Source organism: Lipotes vexillifer, unplaced genomic scaffold (assembly GCF_000442215.2).
Source record: "Lipotes vexillifer unplaced genomic scaffold, Lipotes_vexillifer_v1.1 scaffold1106, whole genome shotgun sequence".
Lineage (NCBI taxonomy): Eukaryota > Metazoa > Chordata > Mammalia > Artiodactyla > Lipotidae > Lipotes > Lipotes vexillifer.
In genome coordinates, this window is record NW_006776601.1 from 1,088,332 (window position 1) to 1,115,286 (window position 26,955).

General features: G+C 36.0%; 1 protein-coding gene across 1 annotated transcript in view; it reads right to left on the bottom strand.

The window, feature by feature from the left end:
• STXBP5L (syntaxin binding protein 5L) overlaps positions 1–26,955 on the bottom strand; it is a 401,935-nt gene that overhangs the window by 342,799 nt on the left and 32,181 nt on the right. The window contains exon 3 of the mRNA XM_007450522.1: positions 8,512–8,609. Coding sequence (XP_007450584.1) covers positions 8,512–8,609 — 98 coding nt within the window. The remainder of the gene's footprint in view (positions 1–8,511; positions 8,610–26,955) is intronic.

The following is a 26,955-nucleotide window of genomic DNA, read 5'->3' on the forward strand; positions in this document are numbered from 1 at the left end:
AAAAACTAATGAAGTTAGAAAGAGATAAATATATCCAAAATTAGAGTTTGGAGAACCTAATTCACTCTACTTTCAGGATTTGACAGGAATTTTCAGACAAAAAATTAGCAAGAATATGGAACTCAACAACACAATCAACCAACAATATCTAGTTGACAAACAGAAAACATTCCACTCAACAAGAAAAGAATGCACATGTTTTTCCATAGTCCATAGAGTATCCACCAAGACAGATCATATCCTAGGCCACAAAACAAATCTTAACAAATTTAAAAGAACTGAAATCATAAAGAGTGTGTTTTCTACCACTGTAAAGCAATTATACCCCAATAAAGATGTTAAAAAAAAAAAGAGTGTGTTTTCTGACCATAATATCAAAACTAGAAATCAATAACAAGAAAACTTCCAAACAGTTGCCAATTAATTAAAATACCTCTAAGTAACTGATGGTTCAAAGAAGTCTCAAAGGCAATTTTTAAAACTACATATGATTGAATGAAAATTCAAATGCACATATCAATATTTGTGGAATCCAGTTAAAGCCATGCTGAGAGGAGAATTAATAACACTAAATGTATACCTGAGAAAAGAGAAAGGAAATCAAATCAATAACGTAGGTTCCTACTTCAAAAAACTAGGAAAAAAGAGCAAAATAATCTCAAAGAAAAGTAAAGAAAGGAAATAATAAAGATAATTCAGAAAAAAATTGAAAAGAATAAAACAGAGAAAAATCAATTAAACAAAAGCCTAGCTCCTCAAAAACAAAAGTAAAATTTAAAAACCACTAGTAAAACTACAAACTATGCAAATTTAACAAGATAAAAGAGAAAGCTAAAATAGTCCTAAAACTAATTTTTAAAAGTGAATCTGTAATTAAAAAATCTCATAATCTCTAGGCCCAGGTACTCTCATTAGAAAACTCTTCCAAACACTTAAAGAATTAACACCAATTTTATACAAACTATTACAGAAAGCAGAAGCAGAGGGAACACTTCTCAATTATTTTATGAATCCAGTATTACCCTAATACCGAAATCAGATAAAGACAATACAAATAAAAAATTAACTCAAAATGGAACTTGTATTTAAATATAAAATGTATAACTATAAAATTTTTAGAAAAAAATGAAAGAAAATAATTAAGATCCAAGTTTAGACAAAGAGTTCTAAAAGGTGATTCCAAAAGAGCACATGCCAGTCTCTGGTGTCCGAGCTGATAGCCGTGGCTCACGCCCGTCTCTGGAGCTCATTTAGGCGGTGCTCTGCCTTCTGTGGGCAGACAGGGAAGGAATCCCCTCTCCTCGCACACCCTGAAACAATGGTCTCTTGCCTCTTAGGCAGGTCCAGAGTTTTTCCTGGACTCCCTCCCGGCTAGCTGTATTGCACTAGCCCCCTTCAGGCTGTGTTCACGCAGCCAACCCCAGTCCTATCCCTGGGGTCTGACCTCCGAAGCCCGAGCCTCAGCTCCCAGCACCTATAAAGGAAAAACTGATAAACTGAACTCTGAAAGGCCCTGTTAAGAGGTGAAAAGACAAGTTAAAGATGAAGACAAATATCATATCACTTATATGTGGAATCTAAAATATGATACAAATGAATTTATTTACAAAACAGAAACAGACTCACAGACATAGAAAACAAACATGGTTACCAAAGGGGAAAAGAGAGGGAGGGATAAATTAGGAGTTTGGGATTAGCAGATACAAACTAGTATATATAAAATAGATAAACAAGGGACCTTCAAGATGGTGGAGGAGTAAGACGTGAAGATCACCTTCCTACCCACAAATATATCAGAAATACATCTACATGTGGAAGAACTCCTGTAGAACACCTACTGAACGCTGGCAGAAGACCTCAGACTTCCCAAAAGGCAAGAAAATCCCCATGTACCTGGGTAGGGCAAAAGAAAAAAAGAAGTAACAGAGACAAAAGAACAGGGATGGGACCTGCACCTCTGGGAGGGAGCTGTGAAGGAGGAAAAGTTTCCACTCAATAGGAAACCCCTTCACTGGCGGAGACAGGGGGTGGGCGGGGGAAGCTCCAGAGCCATGGAGGAGTGGGCAGCAACAGGGGTGCAGCGGGCGAAGCAGAGAGATCCCAACACAGAGGATCAGTGCTGGCCAGCACTCACCACCCTGAGAAATTTGTCTGCTCACCTGCCGGGGCAGGTGGGGGCTGGGAGCTGAGGCTCGGGCTTTGGAAGTCAGACCCCAGGAAGAGGACTGGGGTTGGCTGCATGAATACACCACATGCAGTGCACCACAGCTAGCCGGGAGGGAGTTCAGGAAAAACTCTGGACCAGCCTAAGAGGCAAGAGACCATTGTTTTGGGGTGTGTGAGGAGAGGGGATTCCTTCCCTGTCTGCCCACAGAAGGCAGAGCACCGTCTAAATGAGCTCCAGACATGGGCATGAGCTGCAGCTATCAGCTCGGACACCAGAGACTGGCATGAAACACTAACACTGCTGCTGCAGCCATCAAAAATCCTGTGTGCAAGCACAGATCACTATCCACATGCCCTCCCCACCCACCCACTCTCTGGGAGCCTGTGCAGCATGCCACTGCTAGGGTCCCATGATCCAGGGACAAATTTCCCAGAAGAACACACGGCACGCCTCAGGCTGCTGAAGTGTCACAGCGGCCTCTGCTGCTGCAGGCTCACCCTGCATTCCAATTATAATAACTGTACCCCTCCCTCCAAACTGCATGAGTGAGTCAGAGCCCCCTAATCAGCTGGTGCTTTAACCCCATCTTGTCTGGGTGGGAACAGAAGCCTGAGGGCAACCTATACACAGAGATGGGGCCAAAACCAAAGCTGAACCCCAGGAGCTGTGGGAACAAGGAAGAGAAAGGGAAATTTCTCCATGCAGCCTCAGGAGCAGCAGATTAAATCTCCACAATCAACTTGAGATACACTGCATCTGTGGAATACCTGAAACGACAACAAATCAACCCAAAATTGAGGCAGTGGACATTGGTAGCAACTGTAGACTTGGGGTTTGCTGTCTGCGACTGACTTGTTTCTGATTTTTATGTTTATCTTAGTATAGTTTTAAGTGCTTGTTACCACTGGTGGATTTTTTTTTATTGGTTTCATTGCTCTCATCTTTTTTTTATTACTTTTTTATTTTTTTATTTTAATAATTTTTAATTGTATTTAATTTTATTTATTTATTATTAATTATTATATTTCTTTTTTCTTCCTTTTCTTCTGAGTCGTGTGGCTGACAGGATCTTGGTACTCCAGGCTGGTGTCAGGCCTGAGCCTCTGAGATGGGAGAGCTGTGTTCAGGACATTGGACCACCAGAGACCTCGAGCCCCATGTAATATCAATCAGCGAGAGCTCTCCCAGAGATCTCCATCTCAGCACTAAGACCCAGCTCCACCCAATGGCAGGCAAGTTCCAGGGCTAGACGCCCCATGGCAAAAAACTAGCAAGACAGGAACACAACCCCACCCATTAGCAGAGAGGATGCCTAAACTAATACTAAGTTCACAGACACCACAAAACACACCACTGGATTCAGCACTGCCCACCAGAAAGACAATATCCAGCCACAGCCACCAGGACATGGTCACCAGTCTCCTCCACCAGGAAGCCTACACAAGACACTGAACCAACCTTGCCCACTGGGGGCAGACACCAAAAACAACGGGAACTACAAATCTGCAGCCTGTGAAAGGAGACTCCAAACACAGTAAGTTAAGCAAAATGAGAAGACAGAAAATATGCAACAGATGAGGGAGCAAGGTAAAAACCAACCAGACCAAACAAATGAGAGGAAATAGGCAGTCTACCTGAAAAAGAATTCAGAGTAATGATAGTAAATATAATCCAAAATCTTGGAAATAGAATGGAGAAAATACAAGAAATGTTTAACAAGGACGTAGGAGAACTAAAGAGCAAAGAAACAATGATGAACAACACAATAAATGAAATTTAAAATTCTCTAGAAGGGAGCTTCTCTGGTGGCGCAGTGGTTGAGAGTCCGCCTGCTGATGCAGGGGACACAGGTTCGTGCCCCAGTCCGAGAAGATCCCACATGCTACGGACAGGCTGGGCCCGTGAGCCATGGCCGCTGAGCCTGTGTGTCCGGAGCCTGTGCTCTGCAACGGGAGAGGCCACGACAGTGAGAGGCCTGTGTACAACAACAACAACAACAACACAAAAAAAATTCTCTAGAAGGTTTCAATAGCAGAATAACTGAGGCAGAAGAACAGATAAGTAACCTGGAAGATAAAATAGTGGAAATAACTACCACAGAGCAGAATAAAGAAAAAAGAATGAAAAGAATTGAGGACAGTCTCAGAGACCTCTGGGACAACATTAAATGCACCAACATTCGAATTATAGGGGTCCCAGAAGAAGAAGAGAAAAAGAAAGGGACTGAGAAAATATTTGAAGAGATTATAGTTGAAAATTTCCTTAACATGGGAAAGGAAATAGTCAATAAAGTCCAGAAAACACAGAGAGTCTCATACAGGATAAAACCAAGGAGAAACACAATAAGACACAAATTAATCAAACTATCAAAATTAAATACAAAGAACGAATATTAAAAGCAGCAAGGGAAAAACAACAAATAACATACAAGGGAATCCCCATAAGGTTAACAGCTGATCTTTCAGCAGAAACTCTGCAAGCCAGAAGAAGTGGCAGGACATATTTAAAGTGATGAAAGGGAAAAACCTACAATAAAGACTACTTTAGCCAGCAAGGATGTCATTCAGATTCGATGGAGAAATTAAAACCTTTACAAATAAGCAAAAGTGAAGGGAATTCAGCACCACCAAACCAGCTTTACAACAAATGCTAAAGGAACTTCTCTAGGCAGGAAACACAAGAGAAGGAAAAGACCTACAAAAACAAAGCCAAAACAATTAAGAAACTGGTAATAGGAACATACATATAAATAATTACCTAAAATGTAAATGAATTAAATGCTCCAACCAAAAGACATAGACAGGCTACATGGATACAAAAACAAGACCCATATATATGTTGTCTACAAGAAACCCACTTCAGACCTAGGGACACATACAGAATGAAAGTGAGGGGATGGAAAAAGATATTCCATGCAAATGGAAATCAAAAGAAAGCTGGAGTAGCAATCCTCATATCAGACAAAAAAGACTTTAAAATAAAGACTATTACAAGAAACAAAGAAAGACACTACATAATTATCAAGGGATCAGTCAAAGAAGATATAACAAATGCAAATATTTATGCATCCAGCACAGGAGCACCTGAGTACATAAGGCAAATGCTAACAGCCAGAAAAGGGGAAATCGACAGTAACACAATAATAGTAGGGGATTTTAACACCCCACTTTCACCAATGGACAGATCATCCAAAATAAAAATAAATAAGGACACACAAGCTTTAAATGACACATTAAACAAGATGGACTTAATTGATATTTATAGGACATTCCATCCAAAAACAACAGAACACACTTTCTTCTCAAGTGCTTATGGAACATTCTCCAGGATAGACCATATCTTGGGTCACAAATTAAGCCTTTGTAAATTTAAAAAAATTGATATCATATCAATTATCTTTCCTGACCACAACGCTATGAGACTAGATATCAATTACAGGAAAAATACTGTAAAAAATACAAACACATGGAGACTAAACAATACGATACTAAATAACCAAGCAATAACTGAAGAAATCAAAGAGGAAATCAAAAATATCTAGAAACAAATAACAATGAAAACACGATGACTCAAAACCTTATGTGATGCACCAAAAGCAGTTCTAAGAGGGAAGTTTATAGTAATACAATCCTACCTCAAGAAACAAGAACAATCTCAAATAAACAACCTAACCTTATTCCTAAAGCAATTAGAGAAGAACGAAGAAAAAACCAAAGTTGGCAGAAGGACAGAAATCATAAAGATGAGAGCAAAAAAATAAATATATAAATGAAGGAAACAATAGCAAAGATCAAGAAAACAAAAAGCTGGTTCTTTGAGAAGATAAACAAAATTGATAAACCATTAGCCAGACTCTTCAAGAAAAAAGGGAGAAGACTCAAATCAACAGAATTAGAAATGAAAAATAAGTGAAAACTGACAGTGCAGAAATACATAAAGGTTTGTGACCACCTAGAAGGGTGGGATAGGGAGGGTGGGAGGGAGACACAAGAGGGAGGGGATATGGGGATATACGTATATGTACGGCCAATTCACTTTGTTATAAAGCAGAAACTAACACACTATTGTAGAGCAATTATACTCCAATAATGATGTTTAAAAAAAAAAAGAAATACATAGAATCATCAGAGATTACTACAAGCAACTATATGCCAGTAAAATGGACAACCTGAAAGAAATAAACAAATTTGTAGAAAAGCACAACCTTCCGAAACTGAACCAGGAAGAAACAGAAAATATAAACAGACCAATCACAAGCACTGCAATTGAAACTGTGATTAAAAATCTTCAAACAAACAAAAGCCGAGGACCAGATGCCTTCACAGGCAAATTCTATCAAACATGTAGAGAAGAGCTAACACCTATCCTTCTCAAACTCTTCCAAAAAATGGTAGAGGGAGGAACACTCCCAAACTCATTCTGCGAGGCCACCACCCTGATACCAAAACCAGACAAAGATGTCACAAAAAAAGAAAACTACAGACCAATATCCCTAATGAACATAGATGCAAAAATCCTCAACAAAATACAAGCAAACAGAATCCAACAACACATTAAAAGGATCATACACCATGATCAAGTGGGGTTTATCCCAGGAATGCAAGGATTCTTCAATATACGCAATTCAATCAATGTGATACACCACAATAACAAAGTGAAGGATAAAAGCCATATGATTATCTCAATAGGTGCAGAAAAAACTTTCGACAAAATTCAACACCCATTTATGATAAAAACTCTCCAGGAAGTAGGCACAGAGGGAACTTACCTCAACATAATAAACGCCATATATGACAAACCCACAGCCAACACCATTCTCAATGGTGAAAAACTGAAACCATTTCCTCTAAGATCAGGAACAAGACAAGGTTGCCCACTCTCACCACTATTATTCAACATAGTTTTGCAAGTTTTAGCCACAGCAATCAGAGAAGAAAAAGAAATAAAAGGAATACAAATCGAAAAAGAAGAAGTAAAATTGTCACTGTTTGCAGATGATATACTTTACATAGAGAATCCTAAAGATGCTACCAGAAAACTACTAGAGCTAATCAATGAATTTAGTAAAGTAGCAGGATACAAAATTAATGCACAGAAATCTCTTGCATTCCTATACACCAATGATGAAAAATATGAAAGAGAAATTAAGGAAACACTCCCATTTACCACTGCAACAAAAAGAATACAATACCTAGGGATTAACTTACCTAAGGATACAAAAGACCTGTATGCAGAAAACTATAAGACACTGATGAAAGAAATTAAAGATGATACCAACAGATGCAGAGATATATCATGTTCTTGAATTGGAAGAATCAATATTGTGAAAATGACTCTACTACCCAAAGCAATCTACAGATTCAATGCAATCCCTATCAAACTACCTATGGCATTTTTCACAGAACTAGAACAAAAAATTTCACAATTTGTATAGATACACAAAATACCCCGAATAGCCAAAGCAGTCTTGAGACAGAAAAATGGAGCTGGAGGAATCAGGCTCCTGGACTTCAGACTAAACTACAAAGCTACAGTAATCAAGACAGTATGGTACTGGCCCAAAAACAGAAATATTGATCAATGGAACAGGATAGAAAGCCCAGAGATAAACCCATGCACATAGGGTCACCTTATCTTTGATAATGGAGGCAAGAATATACAATGTAGAAAAGACAGCCTCTTCAATAAGTGGTGCTGGGAAAACTGGACAGCTACATGTAAAAGAATGAAATTAGAACACTTCCTAACACCATACACCAAAATAAACTCAAAATGGATTAAAGACCTAAATGTAAGGCCAGACACTATAAAACTTTTAGAGGAAAACATTTACAGAAACGGCATGCCACTAAAACAAAATTTGGGAGGAAATTCACAGCCCTACAGACATATATTAGAAAAGAAGAAAGTTCTCAAATCTGTGGCTTCAGTTTCCACCTTAAAACACTAGAAAAAGATAAAATGAAACCCAAGATTAATCAAAAGAGGGGAAATAAAAAAAAATCAAACCAGGGATCAATGAAATAAAATATAGGAAAACAATACAGAAAAACAATGAAACCAAAAGTTGGTTCTTATGAAGATCAGTGCAGCTGATAAGCTTCTAGCCAGACTAATCAGGAAAAAGTAGAAGACACAAATCACCAATATGAGGGATTTTAAAAGGAGCATCAATACTTATCTCACAGACATTAAATATATGCCAATAAATTTGATGATGTGGGTTACTCATTGCTAAAGAAACAGTAAACTTTATTTGGTCATAAATATTTCACTTACCTAAATATTTAAGGAAATGTAATTCGTATTAATATAGCAAATAATGAACCAAAAAATAAGGATACATTCGTATAGCACCAGTTCTCGTCCCAATAGCCAAGATTTTCTGAACTGGATCAAAGGCTAATGCTGTGGGCTGATAAGGAAAACCATGCCGAACTGTCTGAAAGAGAGAAAACAGTGAAAATAGTCATCAGGGAAATTAAAATCACAACAAGATACCACTATCCAACCACCAGAATGACTAAAATAATTATTTAATTTTTTAAAAACTACTACCAAGTATTGTTGGTAGGAGTGTAAAATGACACAACCACTTTAGAAAAATGTGCTGTAGTTCTTTAAAAACTAAACATATACCTGTCCTATGACCTAGAAATTCCACTCCTGTGTATGTACCCAAGGAAATGAAGAGCATATGCCCACATAATAATTTGTATATGTCCCTAACAGCTTTATACATAACAACCTAGAAACAGCCCAGGTGACAATCAACAAGAGAATTCAAAAACAAAACTGTGGTATACGCAATACAATAGAATACTACTCAACAATTAAAAGATAAAAACTAATGACAGAAGCCAAAACATGGATGATTCTCAAATATATTATGCTAAGTAAAAGAAGCAATACACAAAGAGTACATATAGTATGATTACATTTATATTAAATTCTAAACAAGTAAAACTAACCTATGGTGAAAAAAATCAGAACAGTGGTTGATTTGAGGAGAACTGACTGGAAGGGGTATGAAGGAACTTTATTGAGTGAAGGTAATATTCTATATTTTGACAAGGTTTGAATTACACACATGTATACTTTAGTCAAAACTCATCAAACAGTACAATAAAATTTGTGACAACATATAAATACATATATGAGTGTTCCAGTATAATTCTTTCAACTCCTCTGTATGTTTGAAAGCTTTCATAATAACACAGTGGGAAAGAAAGGAAAGAAAAATATAAACAGTTCATAATATCACAAAAAAGATAAGACTAACATGTAAAAAAGGAATATGCAATATTAGACAGGAGCTAATTTCAATATGAAATGTGTTATAACTTTTCCAAAAAAATAGAGGACACACATAGGTCAGAATAAAAGGGATTCTATACCTTGTTCAGCCACATATTTAGTGCTCCAAAAACTATTTTTAATGGAAATATCTTTATAATAAAATATGGCTTTTGTAAATATTTGAATATGAAAAGATTAACTATAGCATGTAGTTTATCTAAAACTCATTCCCCAGAGAAAACACAGTAAGGAGTTCATTGCATAAACTCCTCATTTTCTTTTAAAGCATATATGAACATATATGCATATGCATATTAACTAATATATAACCAGATGTGTAATCTGGTTTTCTCACTTAGCAGTATATCATAGAAATATTTCCAAAAAAAATATGTTTAGATGTATAATGCTTCAACCTATTTAAAAGTTGCAGAGCTTATTATAGTATGAATATACCACAATGTCTTTAACCAACCAACTACTGTTCTATAACCTCCAAAGAATTCTCAACTAAGTTGGTTAAAAAATTATTACTAAGAAGACCCATTTTCTATTCATGATCCTTAACTGAGGTGTTTCCCTTTGATTCTGAACTGTCCTTCTTATTTTGACTTATAAACAGAATTGTCAACAGGAAGATATTCATAATCTTCATGCAGATCAATGTGGATAACAATAATCGAAAATAGTTTCTCTCAAAAAAAACAGAACAGGTGGGAACACTTCCCAACTCACTCTATGGCAAGTATTACCCTGATCCCAGAAACAAAGTCATCACAAGAAAAGAAAACTAAATACCACTAATCCTTAATTAATATAGGTATAAAAATCCCCAATAAAATATTAGCAAACCAATTCCAGCAACATATAAAAAGGAAATACAATGTGACTTGGTAGAATTTATCCCAGGAATACAAGGTTGGTTTAACATCAAAAAATTAATGTAATATCCTATCTCAATAGAACATAGGACAAAAATCACATGGTCACCTCAATAGATGCAGAAAAATTATTTCAGAAAATCCAGCACCCACTCATGTTAAAAAGCACTGAATAAACAGAACTGTAGAGAACTTCCTCAATCTGATAAATGGCATGTACAAAAAACCTACAGCTAACATCATACTAATTAGTGAAAGAATAAGTGCTTTCCCTCTAAGATCAGGAATGAAACAAGTATGTCCGCTCTTGCCACTTCTACATCCTATATAGGGCAATTAGGCAAGAAAAAAAGAAAGACATCAGATTTTTTTGAAAAAGGAACTAAAACTATCTGCAGATGACATGGTCTTGTGTATATAAGCCTAAGAAATACACTGAAAAATTATTAGAACTAATAAAGAAGTTAAGCAAGATTACAAAATTAATGTACAAATCAATTATATTTCTATATACTAGCAATGCACTATCCAAAAATGAAATTAAGAGAACAATTTCATTTACAATAGCAGCCAAAGGAATCAAATATTCAGTAATAAAATGAACAAAAGAAGTAGAAAACTTACATGCTAAAAACTACAAAACACTTTTGAAAAAAATTTAAGACAATCTAAATAAAAAGAAAGGCTTCTCATACCCATGGATTAAAATACTATTGTTAAGGTGACAATACTCCACAGATTGATCTTCAGAATCAATGCAATCCCTAACAAAACCCCAGCTGGCTTTTTTTTGCAGAAATTGACAAGTCGACCCTAAGATTCATATGGGTATTCAAGAGGCCCAGAATACCAAAATGATCTTGAAAAGGAAGAACAAAGTTGGAGCATTCACATTTTTAAAATTTAGACAAATCTATAGTAATCAAGACAATGAGGCACTGGCATAGGATAAACATTTAGATCAATGGAACAGCACTGAGATTCCAGAAATAAATGGTCATATTTCCAGGTAGTTGATTACTGCCAAGGGTGCTAAGACAATTCAATGAGAAATGAACAGTCTTTTAACAACTGATACTGCAACAACTGGATATCAACATGCAAAAGAATCAAGTTGGACTCATATATACAAACTAATTCAAAATGGATCATAGACCTAAATGTAAGGACCAAAACTATAAAAATTTTAGAAGAAAACATATGCTTAAATCTTAGTGACTCAGGATTAGGCAATGGTTTCATACATATGACACAAAGGCACAAGCAATAAAATTAAAAATAGATAAATTGAACCTTGTGAGAATTAAAAACTTTTGTCCTGTAGAGGATACTATCAAGAAAGTAAAAAGACAACGCAAAGAATGGGAGAAAATATTTGCAAATCATATATCTGATAAGGAATTTATATCCAGAATAAATAAAGAACTCTTACAACACAATAATAAAAAGAAAAATAACTCAATTTGAAAAATGGGCGAAGGATCTTAATAGACACTTATCCAAAAAATATATATAAATGACCAATAAGCACATGGTAAGATGCTCAACATCATTAGCCATTAGTAAACTGCAAATCATATCCACAGTAAGCTATAACAGCATACTCACTAGGATGGCTACAAAAAAAGATATTAATACAGGCTGACTAAGATGTAGAGAAATTGGAGCCTTAATACATTGCTGGTAGAAATGTAAAATCATGTAGTTTCTTTGGAAAATAGTTTGGCATTTCCTCAAAATGTGAAATAGAGTTACACTATAACCCAGGGATTCCACTCCTGGGTATATAACCAAGGAAAATAAAAAAGAAATCCATATAAAACTTTTATACAAATATTCATAGCAACATGACTCAAAATATTCAAAAAGCAGAAACAAACATTCATCAACTGATGAATGAGTAGATGAAATTTGGTATGTCTGTACAATGGAATATTATTCATCAATAAAAGTGACTGAAGTATGATACATGCTACAACAGGGATGTACCTTGAAGATAAAAGAAGTCAGTCATATATTGTATAATTCCATTTACATGGAATGTACAGAATAGAAAAAATTATAGAGACAGAAATTATTGGGTTGGCCAAAAGGTTCATTCAGTTTTTTCTGTAAGATGGCTCTAGTAGCTCTTAGTCATCTTTAACTCCATTCAAAACAATTTTGTTAGATTGTGATAGCTGTCATATCAGTGTGCATTTTAAAAAAGCCATCAAAATTGGTGAATTTTTTTTTTTTTTTTTTTTGCTGTATACAGCCCTCTCACTGCTGTGGCCTCTCCCGTTGCGGTGCGGAGCACAGGCTCTGGACGCACAGGCTCAGTGGCCATGGCTCACGGGCCCAGCCGGTCCGCGGCATGTAGGATCTTCCCAGACCAGGGCACGAACCTGTGTCCCCTGCATCAGCAGGCAGACTCTCAACCACTGCGCCACCAGGGAAGCCCAAAATTGGTGAATTTTTGTGTAGCCGTTTTAAAATTGAAGATGGAAGAAAGAAAGCAACATTTTCAGCATATTACACTGTATTATTTCAAGAAAGGTAAAAACGCAACTGAAACACAAAAAAGATTTGTGCAGTGTATGGAGAAGGTGCTGTGACTGATCAAATGTGTCAAAAGTGGTTTGCGAAGTTTTATGCTGGAGATTTCTCGCTGGACGATACTCCACAGTCATTAGACCAGTTGAAGTTGACAGCAATCAAATCGTGACATTAATTGAGAACAATCAACGTTATACCCCTCTGGAGATAGCCGACATACTCAAAATATCCAAATCAAGTGTTGAAAATCATTTGCACCAGCTTGGTTATGTTAATTGCTTTGATGTTTGGGTTCCACATAAGTTAAGTGAAAAAAAACTTCTTGACCATATTTCCCATGCGATTCTCTACTTACATAATGAAAACTTCCGTTTTTAAAACAAATTATGACGGGTGATGAAAAGTGGATACTGTACAATAATGTGGAATGGAAGAGATCCTGGGACAAATGAAATGAACCACCACCAACCACACCAAAGGCCAGTCTTCATCCAAAGAAGGTGATGTTTTATGGTGGGATTGGAAGGGAGTCCTCTATTATGAGCTCCTTCTGGAAAACGAAACAATTCCAACAAGTACTGCTCCCAGTCAGACCAACTGAAAGAAGCACTTGATGAAAAGCATCTAGAATTAGTCAACAGAAAACGCACAATCTTTCATCAGGATAATGCAAGGCTGCATGTTTCTTTGACGACTAGGCAAAAACTGTTACAGCTTGGCTGGGAAGTTCTGATTCATCCACCATATTCACCAGACATTGCACGTTCAGATTTCCATTTATTTAGGTCTTTACAAAATTCTCTTAATAGAAGAAATTTCAATTCCCTGGAAGACTGTAAAAGGCACCTGGAAAAGTTCTTTGCTCAAAAAGATAAAAAGTTTTGGGAAGATGGAATTATGAAGTTGCCAGAAAAATGGCAGAAGGTAGGGGAACAAAAGGGTGAATAGGTTGTTCAATAAAGTTCTTGTTGAAAATGAAAATGTATCTTTTATTTTTACTTAAAAACTGAAGGCACTTTTTGGCCAACCCATATATTACTGGTTGCCTAGGAATGGGGGAGAGGGGCTCTGGATAATGGGCATTTACTGCTAATGAGTACAGAGTTGTTTTGGGGGTGATGAAATGTTCTAAAACTGATTATGGTAGTTGTTACATAACTGTGAATATACTAAAAACTAGTGAACTGTATGCTTTAACTGGGTGAATTTTATTTTAATTTGAAAGAAAAAATACTGTTCTCCTCAAGAATATCAAATATTCTGATATTGCATCATCAGACAATGTATACAATAAGAAGTTAGGATCAGTTGGGATACCTGGCTGATTTCAAAAGAATCAAGGCTATCAACTGGAATGACATAGATGCGGTAAAAAAAAAAAAATTGAAGCAGAGAAAAATGTAGGACAACTGAGTCTGAAGACAACTTGTCAAGGTGAAAAATTCTCAATTTTAGACAGAGTCAGAAAGCGCTGTTGAAATACTATAGTTTATGTTCAGTTGGTGAAATAAGCAAAGCTGATCACCAACAAATAAAATGAGGTTCTTAAATATCTAATTTTTCCTAATATTATTTTGTTTCTCTTGCTTTGTTTTACTCTCTATTTGTCTGCTCAGGCTGCTATAACAAAATACTGGATAGCTTAAACAAGATGTTTATTTCTCACAGTTCTCAAGGCTAGGGAGTCAAGATCAAGTCACTAGCCAATTCAGTTGCTGGTAAGAGCCCCTCTTCCTGGGTTGCAGATGGCCACCTTCTCACTGTGTCCTCATACGATGGGGAGATAAGCATCTCTGTCTCTTCCTCTTATAAAGCCACAAATCTCATCATGAGGCCTTATCCTTATGACCTCATCTAATTCTAATTAACTCCCAAAGGCCCCATATCCAAATACTATCACCCTGGGGGTTAGGGTTTCAATTCAAATGAATTTTGGGAGAACACAATTCAGTCCATAGCATTCTCCCTTCAAAACATTACAGGGGATGAGGTAAGATGGCCAACTGTACCAAAAGTTACACAAATCTCTCTAGATATCTGGAGCAAAAAAAGATGGTTACAAATAGGTGGAAATGCTGGTCATGCCACCCTGAGTTAGGAAGCTGTTACTATCTCTGAAATGAAAGACACAAACTTGTACTCATTGCTGGCACTGCAAAAGGCACTAGCAGAAACAAAATGACTTACTTTCTTCGTGTCTTTTAATCTGGCACCTTCCATTGGCAAAATCTAACCACAACACAGCTAGGAAGGAATTCTGAACATTTAGCTTTAGTTTAGTTTTCATTTTAATTTCCTCAGTATACAAATGAGAACACAGAAGGGCCAGCGTGGAACAAGGGCGGTATGAGACAAAGAAGAACTCATATTAGGCCTGGCTGACTGGGCTTAATATTATCATAATATTTCAAAACAGCCTCAAAACCACCTATGACAGAGACTGTCTGTTGCTTCCCACTATCTTCTTCTCCCCTTTTCCTATAGTACTAAAATTTTGAGTTCAGCACATGGCAATCCAGTTCACACTACATTTCCCAGCCTCCACAGCTGAGATTAGATTCTAAACAAAGGAATGAGAGCAGAAATGATATAAACCCATAAACGTAAGGGCAAATACAACTTATTTTTCTCACCTTTCTACTAATTGCAAAATGGATTCAATGGCAGGAATTGGATCAGCCATCTTAGAACATGAGATGAAAGCCATATGTCAAGGACAGTAGAGCACCAAGATAGAAAGACCTTGTTGGGTTCTAGATACCGTAAAGCCATTGAATCAGTCCTTGGTTGCTTAATCTTAGACAGATTTCATGACAGAGAAATAAACTTCTACATTGTTTAAGCTGCAGTTATTATGGTCTGTTAAAACATCTTAACTGTCATCCTAACACCCATACCAACCATTCATTCCTAAAAAGAAGTAAATATTTATTAGACCAACAAGTTAGGTTATAGGGAATGTTCCCTAGTATTGCTCATTAGTCTGAAAAATGAAAGAAGCAAATATGGGACTTCCCTGATGGCCCAGTAGTTAAGAATCCACATGCCAATGCAGGGGACACGGGTTCGAGCCATGGTCCGGGAAGATCACACATGCTGGGGAGCAACTAAGCCCATGTGCCACAACTACTGAACCTGTGCTCTAGATCTTGCGAGCCACAACTCCTGAGCCCACGTGCCACAACTACTGAAGCCCTCACACCTAGAGACGGTGCTCTGCAACAAGAGAAGCCACCTCAATGAGAAGCCTGTGCACCACAATGAAGAGTAGCCCCCGCTCACCACAACTAGAGAAAGCCCGCACACAGCAACAAAGACCCAATGCAGCCAAAACTAAATAAATTAATTAATTTTTAAAAAGATACAAATATGGCTTTTGATTCTATACTACTAGGATTCCAACTTGCTACTGTATTGGTGATTCATGCTTATATTTATCATCGCTATACTACTGATATGCCAAAGCTATCATTTCTATAATCTGAGCATAGAACTCCTAATATCATATACCAGTTTTCATCTAATAACATGAATGCAACAATTGAAAACTACCAGATATAGAAAAGAAAACTACCTATAGATTACAGAAGATAGAATATTACAATTATGAAATAAATTAATTCTATTTAAACTTCCTCTAGATAGACAATTTGCCTCTCAATATTTATGATTACATAATATGTACTTTTTCTGATATAAGTTCACTTGCCTGGTTAGGTCTACAAATGTTACACTCTGGGGAAAGGGTAGAGTGGGGTAAATCATTCGTGATCTTGGATCCAGAAACTGGAAATTAACCACAGTCTCAAAATTTGTTCAGTAAGTCATAAAGTCATATAATCTGAGATAAAATATCTGGGTTATTCTACTACAGAAAAGAACATTCACATGGACACACATATTTTGGTAAGCAAAAACCAATTATTACTGTAACTGGAGCAACTCCCATTGATGGGAAAAGTCCCTCAATTTCAATATTTGTTTCCAATAACAGCCAAATTACTTGAACTTTGAGGGTTTTTAGGGATATGTGTGTATGATCATAGCTCTTCTCTAGATGTGACGTCAACTTAGATCCCTGAAAATATTGCTGAATGATTTCCTGCTTCCTTAGATGAAGAATAAGACTAAGAGAACTATGATAGGCATATGACACCATGGAGTGGCATAATGGTAACAAAAATAACAAGTTCCTATGAAACCCTGTCACTTTGCGATAGAAAGGTAAGATTGTTCTATATGCACAAGTATGGCAAAATACCTACTCATGCAAATGCCCTTGGCAATTGATGTATTGGTACCAGTTTCTCATTAAGACTTTCAAATCTCTTGAAAGATTGAAAAAAACACCATGCTCAAAGATCTAAAAGGCAGTTGATATTAAAATTAAAGGAGAGGGACTCCCCTGGCGGTACAGTGGTTAAGACTCCACCCTTCCAATGCAGGGGGCACGGGTTCTATCCTTGGTTGGGGAACTGAGATCCCACATGCTGTGTAGCGTGGCCAAAAAATTAAAAAAAAAAAAACTAAATTAGAATAATGCCCAAATATACCCCCATTTGATAAGATATTTGGAAGTAGATATAACAGAAATGTGATTTTATCATTAATATTTTAAAATTTTATATTCATTTTAGTTTTATTTTCATCAAACTCAATCATGCCACATAATTTAAAAAGTCAGATAATTCTATAGGACATGTCACGAAAATTAGAAATAATCTGTCCCTTCCCTCGCCCATTTCCTGCTTTCTACAGGATCTTTTTGCTATTTGTTTTGGCATTTACCTAATGTGTCTGAAAATAACATTGCGGTAGGTGGGCCTCTCACTGTTATGGCCTCTCCTGTTGCGGAGCACAGGCTCTGGATGCGCAGGCTCAGCGGCCATGGCTAACGGGCCCAGCTGCTCCGCGGCATGTGGGATCTTCCCGGACCGGAGCATGAACCCGTGTCCCCTGCATCAGCAGGCGGACTCTCAACCACTGCGCCACCAGGGAAGCCCTGAAAATAACATTTTTATATTGCTATTTACTGACTTTTCAAAAAATTCTCTCTCTTTTCTCCCACCTCCTCATTACACATACAAGCACACTTGCCATATCCCTATCTTCTCAATAAATCATAGCAGTTAGTGTTAACACGCTATTAATACTGCTCTCTTATTTTGCCTCACAAATGTTTTATTCCCTGAGGTTACATTTTTTTAAGTTGCATTTGCTAAGTTTTTATGTGCTTTTGTCACTAATTCAACCCCAAACTTTTCCCCAATTGCCCACGTTATCTTTCAATATGTTAAACACAACAGGTATATAGATTCAGAGAGAGGAAGGAGAAAGAGACAGAGAGGGAAAGAGAGAGAAAGGGACAGACTATTTACATAAAATTCAAACAATCCCTAATGACTTAAAAGCAAATCAGCTGTTGCCTGGGTCCAGGAACAGAAAGAGGGATGGGCTGCTGCAAAGGCCACAAGTGATGAAAATGTCTGTCCTAGTGATTTCACAGGAAACACATCACATAGTACAGTATACATAATTTCAGATTGTTTAAAGCATTATAAATACTTATGAATATAGGTACAAAATACTAAATAAGATACTAGTAAATCCAATCCAGTAATGTATACTAACAATGATAAACCAAGACCAAATTATTGTTTATCCCCAAAATTTAAGTAAGTACATATACCTCATATTTCATTTGTTAATAACATATTTCATCCTTTTCTTTTCCTTAATTTAAATTTTAAGTTTTTCAGGCCTTAGCCTTGAAACTGGGGGCACTTTGGCTTACAAAATAAACCTTGACAAGATACAGACACAGAAAAGCAAATAATATTCTTCATCATATAAATGTCTTTGCAAATGCCATTTCTAAAAAGGAGCCTATACCCTACAAATTGATGCTACCTCTTGTGAATGCAATCTTTAGTTTTTAAGCAGTCTCTAATTCTGATTGGTTATTTTATTTATTAATGTGTTCCCCTGACAATAATATTTAAATTGACATAGCATTTTCAGAAAAATATAAATACATGTGAGTTTTCTTTAAAAAGCCAGAAGAAGATCGTTAGTACTTTTTCTTTCATAAGGATGGAAGAGAAAATAAAATTTTAAAGTATGTCTCTGTTGGGTTTAGATAGAGTTTGGTTGCCTAATCTCATTTAAATTAACACAAAAACAGCTCAATTCAGGATATATACTGACATTCATTAAATCGACAAATAAAAAGATAAAACCTCATGATTATATCAGTACGTTCTGGAAAGACATTTGATAAACTTCAGCAGTCAATCCAAGTAAACATCTTATGTAAAATAGGATTAGAGGAAAACTACTTATATATGATAAATATTAACAATAACAAAAATAACAACAAATATAATAATAAACAGCAGAAAGGTATAGTATTCCCAGTAAAGTCAGGAAGAAGACATACATGTTCATTATTCCCATTATTGTTCAGCTTTGTTTTAGAGATTCAAGCTAATTTAGTAAGACAAGAAATTGAAATAATATATAAATATAGGAAAGTAAAAAACAAATTACTAAAATTTTTTGGAAGAAAAAGAATCTGGTAAGTCATCTAGATACAAGGTAAGCAGACAAAAATCAGCAACTTTTCCCTCCACTAAAAGTAACCAATTACCAATAAAATTGGGGGGAAATCCCCATTTTTATTTTTGGTTGTTAATTTGAAGTCTGTCAAATTTTTTAAAAGTCTAAAAATAAATGTTTTATTCAGTAGCATTGAATAATATATTTTCTAATATATAAAATGGTTAGGGAGACAAAATATTTTTCACTAGACTAGAACTTAGTGATTAATAATAGAATTATATTCATATGTATCAATGTTTATTTAATACTACAGAAGTTACAACACAACTGTTAAAATTCTATTAGAAATGCAGAGCTGATATAGTTTCTGTTGTAGCTAGGACAACAAAATCCCATCAGGATTTAGTATTCAAGAAGCAATTATTTGCTTATATACTTCAGAAACTTTTTCATTATTGTTGTGTGATTTAAGCTGCTAAAAGCATCTCTTTCCAAAGTATCTACAAAAACCTAGTTTTTTGTAGGAAAATATATTTACACATAGGAAAAACTGGAAATTTTATTTATACATAGTAATAAACAAATGAGGTCCTAATTATTAGTGTTTTTCAAAAATAAAATATTTACCTACTTATCTCTCAAATTCCAAGTCAAGGTCTCACTCCTACATGAAATATTTACTAAAATTCTAAACCAACACCACAGTGTAGCACTTACTGAAAAATGATTATTGCCCTTTGATCTCCCCAAATAAGTTCTAACTCCTTTGTGAGCAGGGACCATGCCTTTAATGTGTCCCCTTCACTAAGCTTAGTGCTGATTAAACAGTTAGGTTTTTTAAAGTTCATCAGTATGATTTGTCCATGTAAGCAGTAGTTCCTTCAAAAACTATTCTCTTATATTTTTAAGAAAGATGAATAATTACAACCAAATATTTTATAAGTATTGAAATAAAATCTTTATCTAGAATATCTCTGTATCTGGAGCTATTGTCTCAACTTTCCATAGTAATGAAAGCACACTTGAGATTTTACTTTAAATGTTCAATAGTTATCATTCTCACCCTTTTCCCTCTGAGCACCTTCGTGAATTATTGTAACCACATGCAATTACATAATGCTAAGGTGTTAGAACAGAAAAAGAACCCACACTTGGATAATATATTTAATATATATAGTTATTTAATTGGGAACATGTTATAGATACTAATGTATCATTAAATCTAATGTAAAAATGGGTTATCCTTTACTACCTAATTGTGTTTCTTCCTACCATATTATATTACAAACTACTTGAGGTTAGAGATTCTGTTGTTTCAAGCTTAAGAGCCTTACAGGCATTCAAAAAACTACTGATTTTTATTACAGTTTAACACATATAGTGAGTAACTTGGACTCTATAGTTCATACTGTTAATCTTACCAAAAAAATCTGACTCATAAATGAGGTAATGCATGTAAATGTGCTTTATAAATTGAGCATACTATGTAAATATATGTTTACAGTATTTAAACTTAATAGAAAGGTGTCCTTTCAAAACATGAGGGAATCAAGTTCAAATTAAATGAATTTATCTTCTCTAATACTATATTATCTCTCATATTATCATGTTCCCTCATAATATCACGTAGGTATGCTAAAACATACCTTCAAAAAAACACACCAAGGGCTTCCCTGGTGGCGCAGTGCTTGAGAGTCCGCCTGCCGCTGCAGGAGACGCGGGTTCGTGCCCCGTTTCGGGAGGATCCCGCGTGCCGCGGAGCGGCTGGGCCCGTGAGCCATGGCCGCTGGGCCTGCGCGTCCGGAGCCTGTGCTCCGCAAATGGGAGAGGCCACGACAGTGAGAGGCCCGCATAACGCAAGAAAAAAAAAAAACACACCAAGTAACATATGAACAGGCCTAATTCTCACTACAGAAACGTATAGAGATACATATACAAATATGTATTGACATAAGCAATATGAATACGAGCACACTAATAACAAGTAACCATGGGTATACCCAAAGGTATCCAAATCTACCATCTTTGCTACTTAGTAAAGGACACAACTGAAGGATAGAATGTCTTCACTGTGGCCAAATTGTTCTCTCCAAAGTACTTCCACCGTTTATGTTCTGTTTTTTCCATCCACAGGACTCATTTTTATCTTCTAGGTGATTTTACCATCTGGCTTATATATTTTCTCTCTACTATGAGCCCTATTAACAGCCTTATGTCTTCAATATCCTTGCTTCAATCTATCATACACCTTGACTACATCATTCTTCCTTCCCTTTAAATTCAATTGAGCAATCACAATTAATATCACCAGCCTCAAATGAACACAGCCTCATCATCATACACTTCCAGACCTCTTTCAAGAACCCAGATTTGGCATTCTCTATATTCACTCACAGTACCTCTCCTGTCATCACTTCCATTCCATCTTTCTTACTATCCTAGTATTTCCGCTTAAACCCTACTTATTTGATACCCTTATTTTCTTTCTGGCTACACTAGTGTCTATTCCCAACTTATTTAACATTTCAACTTAATTCTGTATCATGCTTAAAGGAAATATATACATCTTTTTTGAATCTATTTTATATGTCTATATAGCTATCAAACAAATTTCTGGGAACTTAAAGATCTTTTCCCATTGATAAATAAGAAAAATGGAAAACAGTAGTCATAGAAAAATAATCTGGACTAGAGGTAAAATAAAAATCACTTTTAAAAGAAAAGAAAATAAAAATCTTGTGAAGCAAAATTACAGGTAGGATGATGTGGAAGAATATTGCACTAGGAGTTAGAAGAGCTAGTCCAGGTCCTAACTCTGTCACTGACTATCTAACCTGGACACATTACTTAAGCTCTCAGTTTCTTCATCTATAAAATAAAGGGAATGAACTAAATTATTTCAAGGTGTTTTCCAATTCCATACTATACTCCTCATACAAATACTTGTACTAGAAACAATGGCAGACTTAGAGACACATGATAGACCAATAGATATTTCTCACAAAGAATGTATTCCTTAAAAGAAACAAACAATGGACTTATATTTAGTGGCATATTCCCTGATTCAAAAGTACTAATCATCTACTTAGTTACTGTGTTAGACTATTAAAAATGATTTGTTGTTTATTTAGTTTGATTCCCTTGTGAGCTATATACTTGGATTTCAAACAGTCCACTGAGATAGCTGATACTATTGTTATTTCTATTAGTATAGTCTTTAAGTATTTGAGGGCCACCTCTCTTCCTCAGATGGCACCTTCTTAAATTTCCAATAATAGGAAGGATAGACATTTTGAGCCTCCATTACAAATAAAATAAGATCTAAATTTACAATCTACTTGCAGAAACAGCATTTTGCTCTCTACCAAAGAAGTAATGTAGAGCTGATGTCTTTCTTTCCTCAGCCTATTTACTGTCAATTGCAAAGAACGTGAAAATGAAAATTTTCCTCTTGCTACATTAGAAATAGACAATGATAGACAATATACATACAGTCCTTGCCCCCAAGGTTGCTGTCACCACCATTTGTTTACTATGTACAGGGTATAGTGAAGAACACTTTACATGGTTTATCTCATTCAATTTGCATTTATTTCTGTAGCCCCATGAGGTAGGTGGTGTCATTACAGAGGAAGAAATTGAGGCTTAGTAAAGTTAATCAACCTATCCAAAGTCACCAAGCTAATGGATAAACAGTTCGATTGATAGCTTTGGAAATGAGAGCCGTGTAGCTTTTTGGTACTCTAATCTTGTCTCAGGATGAAAGAATGTAACCTTCTGATTTGCATGATAAGAATTTAAAATCAGAACAAGAAATGCCTTTCAAAAGGATCATAAGAAATATCAGAGTTTCAACTTGGGGTAGAATCAATGTCAAGGGAAACCACAAAGACAATAACCAAACACTTCTGCTCCTAACTTCACTAAGTTGTGTAAATAAGATCAAGTGAAGGATGCTTCATGCTTCAATCAAGAAAATATTAAGATTGTATCAAAAAAAGGAGGAGCTGTGGTCATCCCTGATCTTTGAGTCATAGGGTATGGAAAAAGGGGCATTACAAACCAGCAAAATGCTTTTTTCCCCCTTTTTATTTATTTATTTAGTCTTCGTCTTCGTTGCTGCACATGGGCTTTCTCTAGTTGCAGCAAGTGGGGGCTACTCTTTGTTGTGGTGCGTGATGCTTCTCTTGTTGCAGAGCACAGGCTCTAGGCGTCCGGGTTTCAGTAGTTGTGGCTCACGAGCTCTAGAGCGCAGGCTCAGTAGTTGTGGTGCACGGGCTTAGTTGCTCCACAGCATGTGGGGTCTTCCCGGACCAGGGCTCAAACCCATGTCCCCTGCATTGGCAGGTGGATTCTTAACCATTGCGCCACCAGGGAAGTCCCCAAAATGCTAAAAATGTTTTTTTATTCCTCCCACTACTCAGAGCCATTCTGGAATAAGCTCTTTCATGTTAGGTTAAGAAGAAACTGATCCATGCCAACCTTTACAGTTCTTATGGATTTATACCTCAAGGTACTTATAAAAATCTAAAGTGTTAGCTTATTAATTTTCTTGGAATGTGTAAAAACAGTTCATTTTGCAAAAAAATAGGGCAGAAAAAAACAAGAGCATGGGTGATAGCAAAAGTATGGTGGTTCAGGATACAAGAACTCAGAAACTTATAATTAAGAATGGGAGAACAAAAAGGGATAGCAGGGGCAGAGGGGGAGAGACAAATTAGGAGACAAATTAGGAGTTTGGGATTAATATATACACACTACTGTATATGCAATAAACAACAAGGACCTACTGTATAGCACAGGGAACTCTATTCAATATCTTGTAATAATCTCTAATGGAAAAGAATGTGAAAAAATAGATATATATGTATATGTATAATTGAATCACTTTGCTGTACACCTGAAACTAACAAAACATTGTACATTAATTATACTTAAATTTTTTTTTAAATGGTTAAAAAAAAAAAAAGAAGGTCCACGCTCAAAGGGGAAAGAAAAAGGCTGGCAGAGATCACCAAAGGGAAAAAATATAGGCCAGTGACCCTGCGCTCTGTCAGGCCTCCACCTCAAGTTGCTGCTGGTAATAGGCCTCAACTATAGCCAGCACAGTCAGTCCATTAGGTAAAAACTGAGAAACAGGTGGATGATTGAGAGGGCAAAATGTGAGCTATTTATGCTGACTCTAAGAGTTCTACCCACCAAAGCAGAATTTCAGAAGCAGTGTAAATATTTTTTGGCTCCATATACCCCCATAATTTCCATTAATTTAGTCCACTGCCCAAAATACAACTCTCAGAAGGTCAACACATTTTTTAATACCACAGCAACAAAAACTCAAAAGACAAATACCTAGTAAAGACAACACCTGGGAGACACATTTTATAAAACAACACATTGACTAAACACCTTTTCACAATGGGTCTATCATAATGATAGCAGTGTTTATACTCCTAAAGTGTGGGAGGGGTGTCAAGAGAATAGTAGGGAAAAAGTTAAGAAAGAGAAGACTGGAAGCTGAATACCAACCTCATCTACTGAAATAGAAGCTATGAATGAAGGTATTTTTCATGTCGAAAAACATTAATCCCAAAGGTAATACTTAAAGATTTATAATCCCTGATCCTTGGGTAGTAGCAGTAGAAAGATGAAGAAAAAGAAACCTTAAGAACGAACACCTTTGGTGTACAGATCTTTCACTTCCTTGGTCAAATTCATTCCTAAGCATTTTATTCTTTTTCTTGCTATTCTAAACAGGATTGTTTTCTTAATGTCTTTTTCAGATAGTTCATTGTTAGCATATAGAAATGCAACTGGTTTTTATATGTTGTTTTTTTTTTATGCTGCAACTTCACTGAATTTATTAGTTTGAACAGGATTTTTAGTAGAGTCTTCAGGGTTTTCTATATATAATAAGATCATGTCATCTACAAACAGAGACAATTTTACTTCCTCCTTTCCAACTTGAATGCCTTTTCTTTCTTTTTCTTTCCTAATTAGTCTGGCTAGGACTTCCAGTATTATGTTGAAGAGAAGAGGTGAGAGTGGGTACCCTTGTCTCATTCTAATCTTAGAGGAAAAGATTTTAGCTTTTCACCATTGAGTACAATGTTATCTGTGGGCTTGTCATATATGGCTTTTATTAGACTGAGGTACACTCTTCTATACCTAATTTGTTGAGAGTTTTTATCATGAGAGTATATTAAATGTTGTGAAATGCTTTTTCTGCATCTATTGAAATGATCATATCATTTATATCCTTCAATTTGTTAATGTGGTGTATCACATTTATTGCTTTGTGTATGTTGAGCATCCTTGCTTACTAGGGATTTGTCATCTGACTTGACCACAGTATATAATCCTTTTAACGTACTGTTGAATTCTGTTTGATTCTATTATGTTGAGAATTTCTGCATCTATGTTCATCAGGGATATTGGCTTATAATTCTCTTAAAACACTGGTGAAAGAAATCAAAGAAGACACAAATAAATGGAAAGATATCCTGTGTTCATGGATTACAATAATTAATATTGTTAAAATGTCCATTCTTCACAAAATGATCTACAGATTCAAGTCAATTCCCCATCAAAATTCCAATTGCATTTTCCACAAAAATTTTAAAAAATCCTAAAATTTATATGGAATCACAAAAGACTCCAAATAGCCAAAGCAATCTTGAGAGAGAAGAACAAAGTGGGAGGTATCACAATTCCTGATTTCAAACTATATTACAAGTCTTTAGTAATCAAAACAGTATGGTACAGGCATAAAAACAGACACATAGACCAATGGAACAGAATAGAGAGTCCAAAAATAAACCCATGCATATATAATCAATTTTCAACATAGGTGCCAAGAATGTTCAATAGAAAGAATAGTCTCTTCAATAAATGGTATTGGGAAAACTGGATAGTCACATGCAAAAGTATGAAACTAGACCTTTATCTCATACCATATACAAAAATCAACTCAAAATGGATTAAAGGCTTAAACATAAGACCTGAAACCATAAAACTTCTAAAAGAAAAGATACAGGAAAAGCTCCTTGACATCAGTCTTGGCAACAATTGTTTGTAATTGACACCAAAAGCACAGGCAACAAAAACAAAAATAAACAAGTGGGACTACATCAAACTAAAAAGCCTCTGCACTGCAAAGAAAGCCATCGACTGGCAATCTACAAAATGGGAGAAAATATTTGCAAACCATCTATCTGATAAGGGGTTAATATCCAGAATATATAAGGAATTCATATAACTCAAGAGGAAAAAAACAAAACAAATAACCCAGCTAAAATAAATGGGCTAAGGGGGCTTCCCTGGTGGTGCAGTGGTTGAGAGTCCACCTGCCGATGCAGGGGACACGGGTTCGTGCCCCAGTCCGGGAAGATCCCACATGCCGCAGAGCGGCTAGGCCCCGTGAGCCATGGCCGCTGAGCCTGCACGTCCGGAACCTGTGCTCTGCAACGGGAGAGGCCACAACAGTGAGAGGCCCATGTACCGCAAAAAAAA